The sequence below is a fragment of the Mobula birostris genome, chromosome X (genome assembly GCF_030028105.1).
Source record: "Mobula birostris isolate sMobBir1 chromosome X, sMobBir1.hap1, whole genome shotgun sequence".
Classification (NCBI taxonomy): domain Eukaryota; kingdom Metazoa; phylum Chordata; class Chondrichthyes; order Myliobatiformes; family Myliobatidae; genus Mobula; species Mobula birostris.
Window position 1 is genome coordinate 35,052,416 of NC_092402.1, and position 14,240 is coordinate 35,066,655.

General features: G+C 36.6%; 1 protein-coding gene across 9 annotated transcripts in view; it reads left to right on the forward strand.

The window, feature by feature from the left end:
• hdac5 (histone deacetylase 5) overlaps window positions 1-14,240 on the forward strand; it is a 338,912-nt gene that overhangs the window by 252,858 nt on the left and 71,814 nt on the right. For all 9 annotated transcript variants that reach the window (XM_072249379.1, XM_072249378.1, XM_072249380.1 and 6 more), the window contains 4 exons: window positions 2,789-2,920; window positions 8,001-8,113; window positions 10,979-11,113; window positions 12,056-12,278. In XM_072249379.1, the coding sequence (XP_072105480.1) occupies window positions 2,789-2,920; window positions 8,001-8,113; window positions 10,979-11,113; window positions 12,056-12,278 (603 nt within the window). The remainder of the gene's footprint in view (window positions 1-2,788; window positions 2,921-8,000; window positions 8,114-10,978; window positions 11,114-12,055; window positions 12,279-14,240) is intronic.

Below are 14,240 nucleotides of genomic sequence, written 5' to 3' on the forward strand. Positions count from 1 at the left end.
ATCTGTCGTGCACCTGGCCCTGAAACACCAAGAAAACAAGAACACTTGTGACAGAATGCTGTTTCTGGATTTTAGTTCAGCAATCAACACTGTTGTCCCACAGACCTTGGTGAACAAACTCCTACTCCTTGGTCTAAGTACACCCCTGGGCAATTGGGTATTGGACTAACTAACGAGTAGACCTCACATAGTCAGGATGCACAACTGTTCCTTCCTCCCATCATCCTCAACACAGGTGCTTCCCCCCCCCCCCCCAGGACTGTGTGCTGAGCCCATTGCTGTACACTGTATTCACACATGATTGCACGGCCGAACAGCCAGGTAATCACATTGTCTGGTTCGCCAATGATATGACAGTGGCGGGACTCATCAACAATGATGAGAGGGCCAACAAAGAGGAGTTGGAAGTGCTCGAGACCCAGTGCCAGGCAAATAACCTCTTCCTTAATGTCTACAAGATAAAGGAGGTGGTTATCGACTTAGGAATTCCCGCACTACTTAACACCCCTCTTTACATTGCCAGCACAGCAATGGAAACTGCAATCAGTTTCAAACACCTAGGAGTGCACATCTCACACAACCTCTCATGGTCCCAGAACACATCCTACACAGTCAGGAAAGCTCACCAATCCCTCTACTTCCTGAGGTGGCTGAAGAGAGCTGGACTATGTACATCTATTCTTACATCCTTCTACAGATGAGCAGTAGAGAGCTGCATTACTGCATGGTGCGGAAACTTCACAGTGGCGGACTGGAATGCTTTATAATGGGTAGTCAAAACTGCCCAACGCACCAACCTACCTGCCATCAAAGACATACTGTATGTACAGAGAAGAGCCTATGACATCATGAAGAATCTCACACACCCTGCTCATGGATTGTTTGTCCCACTCCCATCAGGGAGGATCAATGCCAAAACCACTAGGCTTAAAAACAGTTACTTGCCCCAAGCAGTAAGGCTGATCAACACCTTCACCCAATAACTCATCCTTCCACATCCCCCACCCACCACCACTACTTTATCAGTTACTGTCAATATCCTTATGTATAGACAATTCTGTACCAAGCATTGCTTTATATACTGTACATACAATTTATGTATATAAGCTATCTTATGTATTTATATTTATTGTCTTTTATTTCTGTGCTGCATCAGATCCGGAGTAACAATTATTTTATTCTCCTTTACACTTGTAAACTGGAAATGACGTTAACAATCTTGAATCAAATGTAATAAGCCATATTTATTAATATTTTTATGTATAGTATATTTCTTTGAGTAGTAACAAAACTTGTAACTTATTGCAATGTATTTTTGGGGCATTAATATGCAGGAATTCCACTAAAAGTGTTTTTAATCGAGTGCTTCTAATTTTCTAAATTGCCCAAAAGCGCTTCAACAGTATTATCAAATAAAAATAGCCATATAAGGATATGTTACAGCACATGACCAAAAGCTTTCATGGGGGAAGGTTCTGAGATCATCTTTAAGGAAGGAAAAGTGGTGTGGATACTTGCAGAAGAAATGCTTGGAGTTTGGAGCTTCCAACTGGTGGAATACTTGAAATCATGATGTTCATGAGCTCAGAACAGAGCTATCTTAGAAAATTTCAGGGCTAGAAGCAATTACAGAGATAGAGAGGGACACAACAGATGGTTGACAAACAATAATGATAGCTTTAATATCAGCAGTGTGGGTCAACAAGAGGTAAGTGAAACTTCATTCAAGTAAGGATTGTCTTAGGTTACAACACGGCATTAATAGGTTGCAGAACTAGGCTGAAAAGTGGCAGATGGAGTTCAATCCAGAAAAGTGTGAAGTGATTTTCTTTAGAAGAACAGACTCGAAGGCAAAATACAGGTTAATGACACGATTCTTAACAGTGTGAACAAACAGATGGATCTTGAGTTCACATTCATAGATCCCTCAAAGTTGCAGTGCAGTTGTTAGGGTGGTTAAGAAGGCATATGGTATGTTGGCCTTCATTAGTCAGGGATCAGGTTCAAGAATTGCAAGGTAATGTTGCAGCTCCATAAACCTCTGGTTAGACCACACTTGGAGTATTGTGTTCAATTATAGTCATTCCATAACAGGAAAGATGTGGAAACTTTAGAGAAGGTGCAGAGAAGATTTCCCAGGATGCTGCCTGGATTAGAAAACGTGTCTTGTGAGGATAGGTGAGCGAGCTGAAGGCTTTTCTCTTTGGAGAGGAGGAGGATGAGAAGTGACTGATAAAAGTGTACAAGATGATACGAGACTTAAATAGAGTGGACAGCCAGAGATGTTTTCCCAGGGCGGAAATGGCTAATATGAGAGGACATAATTTTATGGTATTTGTGGAAAAGTATAGGAGGATGTCAGAGGTAGTTTTTTATGTACAGAAAGTGGTAGGTGTTTGAGCACAGTGCTGGTGGAGACAGATACATTAGGACCATTTAAGAGACTCTTGGATAGGTACATGGATGAAAGAAAAATGGAGAGCTATGTGGGAGGGATGGGTTAGATTTATCTTGGTGTAGTTTAAAGGGTTGGTATAACATCATGGGCTGAAAGGCCTCTACTGTGCTGTACTGTTCTTTATCCCTGCATCACTATTTAGAATAATTTTAGAGAGGACAGTAGGAAGAAACTCTGTTAGGCGGTATCATTAAAAATAATTGGCTAAACATCCTCTCTGCATCTGTTTGTCTTAATGAATATTAAATCTTTAGCACTTGCTGTTCAAGACTGATAAAAAATCAACAAATCTAAGGCTTAATTACATTTTTGTTCAAATAATATTTACAGCTTCCGAACCTAATTTGAAGGTGCGTTCCAGATTAAAACAGAAAGTGGCTGAAAGGAGAAGCAGCCCATTATTGAGGAGGAAAGATGGCACAATAATTAGCACATTCAAGAAGAGAGCAATCGAAATTACAGGTAAGGTTACAGAAACAACATAATGCACTGAACATCAGTTTATAACTGTGTAATCTGGAAATTAAACAAATAGCTTTGTTGGCATATATTCAATACACTGCTCACATTACTTTAGTAATTTTACTAATATTTTCTCTACTTTCCTAAAATGTTAAATACCTGTAAGATTTCATGGGAGCAAATTGGTCTCCTTGAAATCATTATCCATGTGTATGTGACCTGTGAACTTAACCTGGCTGTTTCTCATGTCTTCTTATTTTCACGTAGCCTATTCTTTCTCATATGCTCATGAACTTCCCATAGCCAGCCTCCTGTAAAGGTCCTTTATAGGAGACAGTAACCAACCCACCAGCATATTTTAGGGAATTAGGATCTGAGCAGCCAGAGAAATCTTTGGGGTAATAGAGTGAACATACAAATTCCACACTGACAGTATCCAAGTCCAGGATTGAATCCAGATCTGTGAGGCAACAACACTGTGTCATCCATACACAATAACTAAGTGCCCAGAACTGTACTAACTGGAAGTCAGGAGAAGCAACTTCTAAGAGTGGTCATAGCTAGTGATCGGGTACCCAGATGATTTATTTTTCTTAGTCCAAAGATGATGAAATCAAAGATGGAACATTCCTAATCTATGTTAACTCAGCTAACTAAAATGTGTAAAATTGGTGGACCTTGGGAGCAACACCTACCCAGTTCCTGGAGTTCTCTGCAAACTATGGAGAATTAGTTCTTTAAATGGTACTGAATAAGAGATTTTTAATGTGATAGAAGATCCACATTCTTTGTGTCTGCAGCAAGTTAAAATAAATTACATATATCCATTTTTGGAATATTCAAGTAAAATAACTTAAATCCAGATAGGGTGTTCTAATTACACTGAACAGCAAATTTTTTCAAAAGTGATGCATCCTCAAAATTTTTTTTGTTATGATAGACCGCTTGAAGTTGAACCCAAATATAATTTCAGGCTACTTGTATCATGAAGAAATTTGGAGAAACAAGAAATTAACTTTTATTGAATGTAATGTGTTTAATTGCATAACGGTACTGACACTTTGCAATAGTTCAACTAAGCTAAAAGGGTTCTGTTGATGATTTTTATTTGTACTCAATGTCTGAGGCTTCTCGCTTAAGTGTCCAACAATAATCACCCAGCATTGATGTATTTTAGTTGTCCTGATACCGTTTCTCCATGACTACAGTGTCCTGGTGAAACCTTTCACCATGCTCGTCACTAACATTACCAGAATTTGCAGGGAAGAAGTCTAAATAGAAATGTAGAAAATAAGTTTTTAGTGACATGTTGCACTGAGTGGTTTTGTATGCTTGAAGCATGTTGTCAACCAGCTGCACGTAGTTTGGTGCTCTGTAGTTGCCAAGAAAATTTTCAACAACATCCTTGAATACCTTCCATGCGATTTTCTCTGGTCCCACTAGAAGTTCTTCGAATTGCCTGTCATTGATGACCTGTTTGATTTGTGGACCAACAGAAATGCCATCCTTAATCTTGGCTTCAGTTATTCTGGGAAACATCTGTCTCAAATATCAAAATACTTCATGGAAATTTTTGTGCCTGGTGACAGCAGATTCCATCCTTGCAGTCTTGAACCCAGTAATTTTACTTTTGCCTTTGGTAAACTCTAGTCTCTGACCAGATCATTTACAGTAACTCTGAGTTATCAGATGAGACTCGTGCATCATGGCACCTTCGCCTGCCTCCTGTGGTCTCCATGTCTCTGGTGGCTTCGATACAGGAAGATGATCATCATGCAGCACAGGTCTTGTGGCTGAAGAGAGATTCAATAGATTTCTTGCTTTTCGCAGAGAAACCAGACACACTGGTCAGACTGAAGTAGCAGTCAGGTCACGTGATCCTTCTGTTCACGTCATATCATCCGAACAGCGAATGCATTGACTTCTAAGTACCTTTAAGCCAAGCTCTGAGATTGACAGTACATGTTGCACAAGAAATGTGAGGAGCCAAAGCTTTGACTTGGTCACCAATTTTACACCCAAAGTAGAGCTCATAGCTTTTTTAATAAGAGGAGTCAGGCTCCATCTTTGAGATTTAAGCATATACTTGCCACAAATAACAGAAAGTTGCAACATTGGCATGATATTTTGTTATCACAAATACTCCTGGAAATACAATCACTTTATTATAATGAGTACACACAGTGTGCTATGCGTGTAAAGCATGTGCATCAACATGATCACAAACCCATTATACATGTAAATGCAATGCAAAGAACAGTGTGTGTGGTTGTGCTTTTATAGCCTTTCTAAACCTGTCCTGCCGTGCAGCATCTGCCCTGCCTAAGCATGCCTGGGAAGATAGAAAACTTTTCAGCTTGCATTGTGGGCAACATTTTAATTCACTTGAATTACAAATTGAAATAACAAATATAGGCACTTACAAAGAAAATATGGTGCATGATAGGGCAATTTCATGTTGATTATTATGATTGGCAGGCAAAATCCATAAGATACACACAAAAGTATTCAGGAAGCAAGATTTTTGTTGTCCAGTGTTATGGGGAGTATAGGTAATCTGGTTGTGTATTAAAATGTTTCTTGGTTAATGGTACTGAAACTGGAGTATTTTGGTACATCTGTATTCCAATAATACTTGGGTTGTCATCTTAATTTTGTAGATTCCCTCCATTTTTGATGAATTCATAAAACATAATAAATGCAATCTGGCCATCTAAATTAGTTCCAAATTGTTCACAACTGGTAGACCTGGTATGATAATGACAACTGTCTATTCTTTCAGCATTGCACTGTAGCACAGTACATGTGACAAAAATAAACCAAGTACCAATTTTTCTGCCCTCAGCAATAGGTGTAGATTCAAACAGGTGCTAGGACCACATTAATGATGAGAATGTGTATAGGAACAAAAGTAATGTAATAGAAATGGTATAATAAGAGGATTTAGCTTTTAACTTCCCATGGAAAATCAAAAGGTACACAAATCTATGAGCAGCTTTTGGCAAGACTGGAGACAAATAATAATTAAGATTTGTCAGGCCACTCAAGGAACAGTCCAGATCTGACTCCCCCATTTGGACTCTGAAGGTGATGCTGAATTAGATGGTTTTGAGAAGACTTGCCCATGTGATTTACTCCCTTACAGTGCTCAGTGATTAAAATTTCTGAATCCTTTCAATAATTGATGCAGAATTAAAGTTGTAATTGCCTTTTATTGTTAATTCCTGTGCAAGTTATTTGATATGTATTAACAGTAGTGACTTTGCAGCGTATGCCAGAACTCTGCATCTGCTTTCTACTGTTCCAGATTCACCAAAGACAGTTCCCTATGGTCATTACTAAGTTGACATTGTGCAATTTCAAATATGGTGACCATCTTTGGAACTCTAGACGATTGAGCTATGCTGGCTGATGCCATTCTTTTTCCACCCTGAACACCTGTACTACTAAAAACATGAGTGCTATAATTCTAGTGCTGTAATATGTGTTTCATTTCTAGGCCTACATGAATATGAGCACATCCTCCATTTGGAATGAAGCCTTGGACCCACTAATCATCTGCCAAAGTGATATGTGTGCATGCCTAGTCCTGATTTTTATTCTTCTATTAGTTTTCTGTCCTTTAATAACTGAGAGGTGGATCTCCCATTATTGTATCTCGTGGAGCTAGGAGGAGAAAAAAGACAAAATAGCTCCCACAAACTCATTATACTCCATGGAAGCAGGACACTATTTTTCTTTGCTTTTTAACGTTAATGCATCAGTGCATAAATGATTTCAAATTTGCTGAACCTGTCTCTGTGTCTCTCTCTCTCTCTCTCTCTCTTTCTCTCTCTCTGTCTGTGTGTCTCTCTCATATATAAAATATGTGTGTGTGTGTGTATATATGTACACACACACACACACACACACACACACACACACACACACACACACACACACAGTGCCTGGTAACTATAAGGGTAATTTGGTAATTTTATAATCCGGGATGGGCTGGTAGGAAAAAAATGCCGGAAAAACTGTCATATACGCTGCATCATTTAAGTATTGCAAAGTTTCCTTAATCTACCCCAAATCCTAGGTGGGTTAGGTGAAAACTAATTAATGTTCAGTTTTTAAGATATACATGTTTGAGGTGTATTTAATATGGTGATCAATTGTAATAGGTTTGTTTAAAAAGTTGAATGATAGTTGCTAACATGTATGATGAACAAAGAAAAAACTTATTTTTAGTGTTTTATTCATAGAAGAAAGAACATCTTATTAAGTTCTTACTCTTTTATAGACTATCATTGACTTTTGTTTCTAATACGTGAATTGGAGAAATTGTGATCCTTCAGCAAGGCTTGCTCCTCTCCTTACTGCTGCCTAATGTCTGTCATGAGAAATGTCCTGTAGCATTTGCAACAGAGTAATTGCAAGCAATGCAGAGCTGCTTCCCATTATCAATGTGAAAGGTGGAAGTTTCAATTCAAGGATTTTACAAATAAACTAAATTGCATCCGCTGTTCTAAACAGGTTGTGGGGAAAAAAATTATATTTACCATAAAGATGTACTGTAAATGGATGTGCCTCACCAGAATGTTTTTTCATACAAAAGGAGTTTTCAGACAGGCTCTGTATGCTTTCAACTTACTTTAAATCATTGACCATAAGGGAACATTTGAAGAAGGCCATATCTGCCTTCATGATATTTCAATACAATCCTTATTTTAGACTAAAACCAAGAAAATCATTTGTGGCTTCTTATATGCTTGTAAAAACATTTGTGTTATTATTTTGTGTTTGGAAATTTTCTGCCTCCACTGGCCAACCAGAAATTTTCCACCCATTAATACAAATAGTTGGAAAGTTCCAAGTTGGCAAGTGCAGGAGTTGATAAACGTAGCTTATGAATTAATCAAGGTATTGCACCTTACATTGGGGGGTGGGTGGGAACAAATCATCCCTTGAAATGTCTAAATATGACTTGTGTTGAGTAATAGGGGTTAAACTATGCTTTTTATTCTTGAGCATTTAACTAGAATCTGATGAAACTGCTGTTTCCCTGATGCTAGTTTCTTTGTTTTGATTGTTTCAGTTTCCTCAGTCTGTAATAGCGCTCCTGGCTCTGGCCCTAGCTCTCCGAACAATTCAAACAATATTCCTGCAGAGAACGGAACAACTAGTTCTGTACCCAATATTCATGCTGAGGTAATAGCTTGTACCTACCATTAAATCTGTAAACCAGTTATTTCCAAGTATATAATAACAAACCTTTTTATAAGCTGTTTCTTTAAAGTCTATAGGTAGTAATTTTGAGTTTTGGCCTTATAAGTATTCGCATAAATTAATTTGTACCTTATGTTGTGCATTTGCTTTCGTATTCAAGACTGCAGAGTCAAATTAAGATTAATGAAAACCATTAGATCTTAAAAATAGCAGATATTCCAGACTGCGCTGTAATAGGCTTCAGTAATTTTGAACTATGTATACAATATACTATCTATACTGATTTTGTAAACGGAGTTATTTAAAATCTAATATCCTTTAATAGTTTATTGTAGGTAGTTCCTTCTTCTCTCCCTTCCAATTATTCAGAATGTGAGGAGTTAAAACTAAAATTCACATTCTGGCTTACCAGTGTGTTTTATGCCAAGTCAATTGAACCAGTGCAAATTTTCTGATTTTAGAATGAGTTTTATTCTTTTGGGATAGAGTCCAATATAATCTAGATCAAGACTGACTGTATTTATTTTATAGTAGTCCTTTACTAGTTTGCTCTAAATTAGATATTTAATATTCATATGTATATGGCTCCACCTCTGCAGTTTGATTTGCATGGTTGTACACATTGCACATATTTTGAGCTATTTACTGAAAATACTTAAAATAGCGCAAAGATTCAGCTGGCTAATGTTTGATTTTCTGAGGACTACTGTTGCTAGTATATGGGAGTTATTTTGTGTCTCCTATTTGAACCTGAATCAAGATTGTTTTCAGTGTTACTCTCTTCAAATATGTGCTCAATATGGCTTTCAAATATTTTTGATTTATTAAGAATAATACAGTACATATTTTTCATTAGAGATTGTGTTGGGTAATGTAGTTGTATTTACATGGTAACAACTGAAACATACGGTAACATGTAAGACTGCAGTCAGATAAAAAGATTTTCAGTCTCCAGTTTAACATTTTTATCTTTTAGATTACACTATTGCACTGTTAAGCTCAGTTATTTTGAGGTTGCATGCACAGTAGGACCATTTACAAGTAATTTAACCTTGAAACTTCTGTAGAGAGCAAACATTTATAAAATGAAGAACCTTGTGTGAAATGTCAAGTTTTGTGACAAATGATGACTCACTCCTCATATCAAGAATAATGATTTTTGTCAAGGCTTGTCATTATTTAAGCTTTATAAAGGATTTTTTTGCTGCAAGAGATTAAGTAATGATTTAGGGGGAGAGAAGAGGTTGACAAAATTTTGTGGAGGTTAGTTTTGTTGCTCCATGATCAAGAATACTGTGTTGATTAAAAAGCTGAACTGTTACCTAGGTGTACGTTTGTAAGCATAATAGTTGTTCAAAGTTCTGTAATAAATTGCAATATGAAATATCCTTAGTCCAGCGACCTAGGTTTTCTCTTGTATATCGTTGGGCCATAAACTGTTTTCCCAAAGTATCAAGTGAAAAATCCGGTAGTGGTGTATTAATTTGTTGGCATAATATTTATAGTATGTTTCCGTTTGAAAAATGTTAGTCAATGTCAATATCATCTTGAAGTATGCCAAGTAACTTGACTCTACATAGTAATTGAAATATCAACATTGAGAAACCCAACAATTTGGCAGGACGACACAAAAACCAAATGTAAATATTAGAAGAAGCCTGCCACTTACTTAACTATTCACTACTTGCTCCATCATTGTTGAGAAACAATTATCAGGTCCTGATGTGTGAAATAAATGAATGTTTGTCACACAAATATACTCTACCCTTCTGAGATGCCTTTCAGAATGAAATATAGAGATTAATTTGTCTCAGCAGTTAAATTAATTGGCTTTTACCTTATTGTAAGCACTAATATTTAGTTTCCATTTTTATTTGATTGCCATATTTTAGAGAGAAACTGGAGACAAAAAAAGTGAAGTAATGCGAAGTAATTCCATGCAGCAGGAAGGTTTCACTTGTACGTGCTAGGCATTAGGATTGTATTTACATTATCCATTGGGTTTGTTGTGTATTGATACATGAACGGACTAATTAACCAGTTACCAAAAAGATGGTCTTTCAGATCAATTTAATTGTATGTTGCATCTTAGAGTACCTCAGAGATTTAGTTTTCAATTATTCAGATACAGACAGTGAATCCACCATTTGACACGACTGTATTTGCTTTCAGTATTCACCTCCATGTTGTAGGCATAATTTACTTTGAAAATAATCATATCTCCTAGAATTCCTTGAAAACAAATACTAAAATATAATTTGCTCTCGTATCCCTGTTGGGATTTGCAAATCACTGCTCTTAATACGAAGAATTCCAATATAAATTTACTTTTATTATTCACAGTCAAGTTATTGATACTTTGAAAATAATAATATATGCTAAGTATTTCACATATTTCTAAGTTTTTAAAAAGGTTATGATTCAAAAATACTTTAATGCTCATCTTTGGTACTTGTGCTGACATATACTTCATAGTGTGCTTTGAATAATTCTTTATTAAATATTCAAGCTAACAGATGATTTTATTGGACAAGGAAATCTCGTGCAAATCTTAACATACTTCACATTAAAACAGAATACTGTCAGTGGCAGAGTATTCACCTGGTATATTTAATGAGCACCTGTTGATATCAAAGTTCCAACCAAACTCTTCAGTAACCATATAAAAAGTTGGACATCCATTGGGTGGAATTGAGAGGCACTTTAATGAATAGTGAAGAATCCAGTTTCTCATGAAGTGTAGTGAAGAGATAGTGTGAATTTGAACCCTGGTACAAAAAATAAGAAAAAATTTGGTCAAATAATCTTATTAATGAACATAAAGCAATGTTTTGTTGTTATCCACAGCATATGCCCCCACATCACAAAGCAGTAAACACTGATGGGTCAGCAAGTCAGCTCACCCTCTACACATCCCCTTCTCTGCCTAACATTTCCCTGGGGCTCCCAGCAACGGTCACAGGATCCAACTCACAAATCAATGTAAGTAGACAATGTCTATTTATGGCACCATATATCCTTTTAAGTGAACTGAATTGAATAAAAATGAGATTTCTTTAGATTTGTATCTTTTATTTTAATTGACTTTCTACTAGTGGGTGTTAATGAATTAGCCAGCAATAAAAAAATAACATTTCAAGGGAAGAAAAACTGGCTTTATTATTTTTGCCTTGAGATTCATTCCACTTATTCACTCCTAAATGTGCTTTTTAGTCAGGTCATCACATGGTATTGTCTCATACTTCATTCCATTAGAGGCAATGAAATCTATTTCAAAGATGGAATAAAACACATTGATATGATTAGAGCAACTGACTGGGAATGAACTTTGAAGGAATTGTGTTTCAAAAGTACAGCTGTCCATTGATTTTTGACATAAAGCTGGTTCCACGAGCTATAGGCCCATATGTAGGTTCGTCCCAATAATGTACTCTTATGGAATCGCCAAGAACAGTTGAAAACTGAATCTACTTTCTAGTACTCCAGTACAATAAATTGTATGACAGTTGAAAGTATTTCCCTTTGTATTCAAAATGTATTTGCAAGACTAATACTCATAATCAAGAACCTTCACTGAGCAGATCTGCATATGAAGCTACAGAATGTACAGAGATCCTTCAATTGCTGATTTTTTTTTTAAATGTAAGATCTACCCAAGTGAAGGTAACTGCAGTCATAAGCTTATTCTCATAGTTAACATTCAGGCCATTCTTCTGCTGGTGGAGCGTATATACTGAGTATTAATGCGGCCATGATTAATTTTGAAAATTTGTAGCTCCTGTTTTGATTTTTGTTTGCTTTCTACAAACAAAGCTGAATGCAGTGAAACTGATAAATATTTCTTTGAATTAGTAGATTGAAGGAAACACATTTTTTTCAAAACTACATTTTTATTTTGTTAATGTCATTCTTTTCTCGTTATAGCCCTCACAAAAGATATCAGCCCAGCAAGAAGCAGAGCGACAGGCTATTCAGTCTTTGCGTCAAGGTGGTGCCTTAACAGGGAAGTTTATGAGTACCACTTCACTCCCATCCTGCTTGCCAACAACAGCAATTGAAGGAGAAGCTAATACTCACAGTCACCCCTCCCTTCTACAACATGTGCTGCTACTGGAACAGGCTCGACAACAAAATGCTTTAATAGCTGGTGAATAGTTTTATTTGAAAACAAAACAAAATCCATGGAGAGACTGTTTGTAGTCTGATAATGTTGTCTAGATTTGTGAGTAATGTATGAGAGCAGCTAAGTTGTGTTAAGGTATGGACAAAATATTCATACATTAAAGTGTGGACAAAACAGAATATTCTGAGAACCTCTGGGATGAACAATTGATTTTATGGGGAAGGTTGATGACGATTTATTACTAAGTATTTATATTGATACCTTTCTTTTGTTCTAAATGAAGTATGTATTATATAAGTCCCCATGAGGTTATTCCTTAGTAGGAGCTGAATTAGGCTATTCGGCTCATTGAGTCAGCTCTGCCATTCCATTATGGCTAATTTTTCTTTCCCCCTCAAACGTATTCTCCTGCCTTCTCCCCGTAACCTTTGACCCCCTTACTAATCAAGAACCTATCAGCTTCCACTTTAAATATATCCAATGACTTGGCCTCCACAATCGTCTGTGGCAATGAATTCCACAGATTCACTATTCTCTGGCTTAAAGGAACTTCTCCTCATCTCTTTTCTTCTATTCTGAGTCTGTGCCATCTGATTAGACTCTCCTACTAGTGGAAATTGTTCATTATGGAAGCATTAGACTTCCTTGATTTGACCTGTTCTTTCAAAAGACTCAAGAAAAAATGATGCAAGGCAGCTTTGAGCTGATGAATGTCACCCAATACAAGGTGCAGGAGCAGTAGGGGTTTAAAAAAAAAAGGACAAAGAGGGAACAGGAGTAATAACGAACAGATTTGTTTTTTGACTGGAGGTACTGTGCAATGGTTTCCCCGTTCATCAATAGTAGCACCAGTCCTTGTGAGGTATATTAATGACTATAATTTGGCTGAATAGGACCCTATTTCCGAATTTGTAACAGTACACCGTTTGAAAGAGTTGTGAAATGCAAGGACAATAACTGCAAATATCATGGGGAAATAAGCAGATGAAATTTAAAAGAGAAAATGCCAAGTATTACATTTTGAAAGGAAAAACAAATAAAAGCAAAATAAACTTTAATGTATACAATAAAATATTCTAAAAGAATATACAAACAGAGGGATCAGGGGAATTTGGGCAGAGATTATTGAATGTGCCAGGGCAAGATCTTGGGCTATACAAACCAAGGCACTTGACCACTGGAATAAGGAAGTCATGATGAACCCTTATGAAACATAACTCAAGTATTATGTCCAATTCCAGGTAGCACAATTTAAGAAAGAAGTGAAGTTAATGGAAAGAAGAAACAGAAAAGATTTTCAAGAATGTTGCCAGGAATTAGAGACTTAAGTTGTTAGGTCGACTGGAAAAGCTAGAGTTGTTTTCTTTAGAGCAGGGAAAGTTGAGAGGGAATCTCACAGAGCTGTTTTAAAATGGTGAAAGTATTGACAAGTTAGTTAGAGGGAAGCTGTTGCTATCAATGCAGGAGTCAAGAAACAACTGACAAAGTAATTGGCTAAAGAACCAAAAGTGGCATGAGGTAAACTTTTTTATGCAAGGAGTGAGTAGATTTGTATCGTAGGGACTAGTAGTGGAGGTAGATTCATTATGATACTTAAAGAGAACCGGATGTGTTCCTGAAAGAAAAGAAAATTATAAGAAAAATGAAAATTGGCTGGGAGAACTGGATCAGCTTAACTGCTCTGAAACTGTGACATAAATCCTATTGATTCCAAATACAGGTACAGTGAAATTTGAGTGTATGTTGTCCTTACTAAGGGTATTTGAAATACAGATCTTCAAATTTTTACATTGTAGATGCATGCCATTCCATTTTTCAATTTCTGTGAGGACTTGCAGAAAGGTAGTGTTACCAAATGTAATATGAATTTTAATTGGCTTCCTCTGTGGTTGAAATCCTTCATTAGTTATTTTGACAGTTACCACTGACATAAATGTTGTACTTTTTGTGGATGTCCAACTATTAATCTGCTGGTAAGTATTTTGA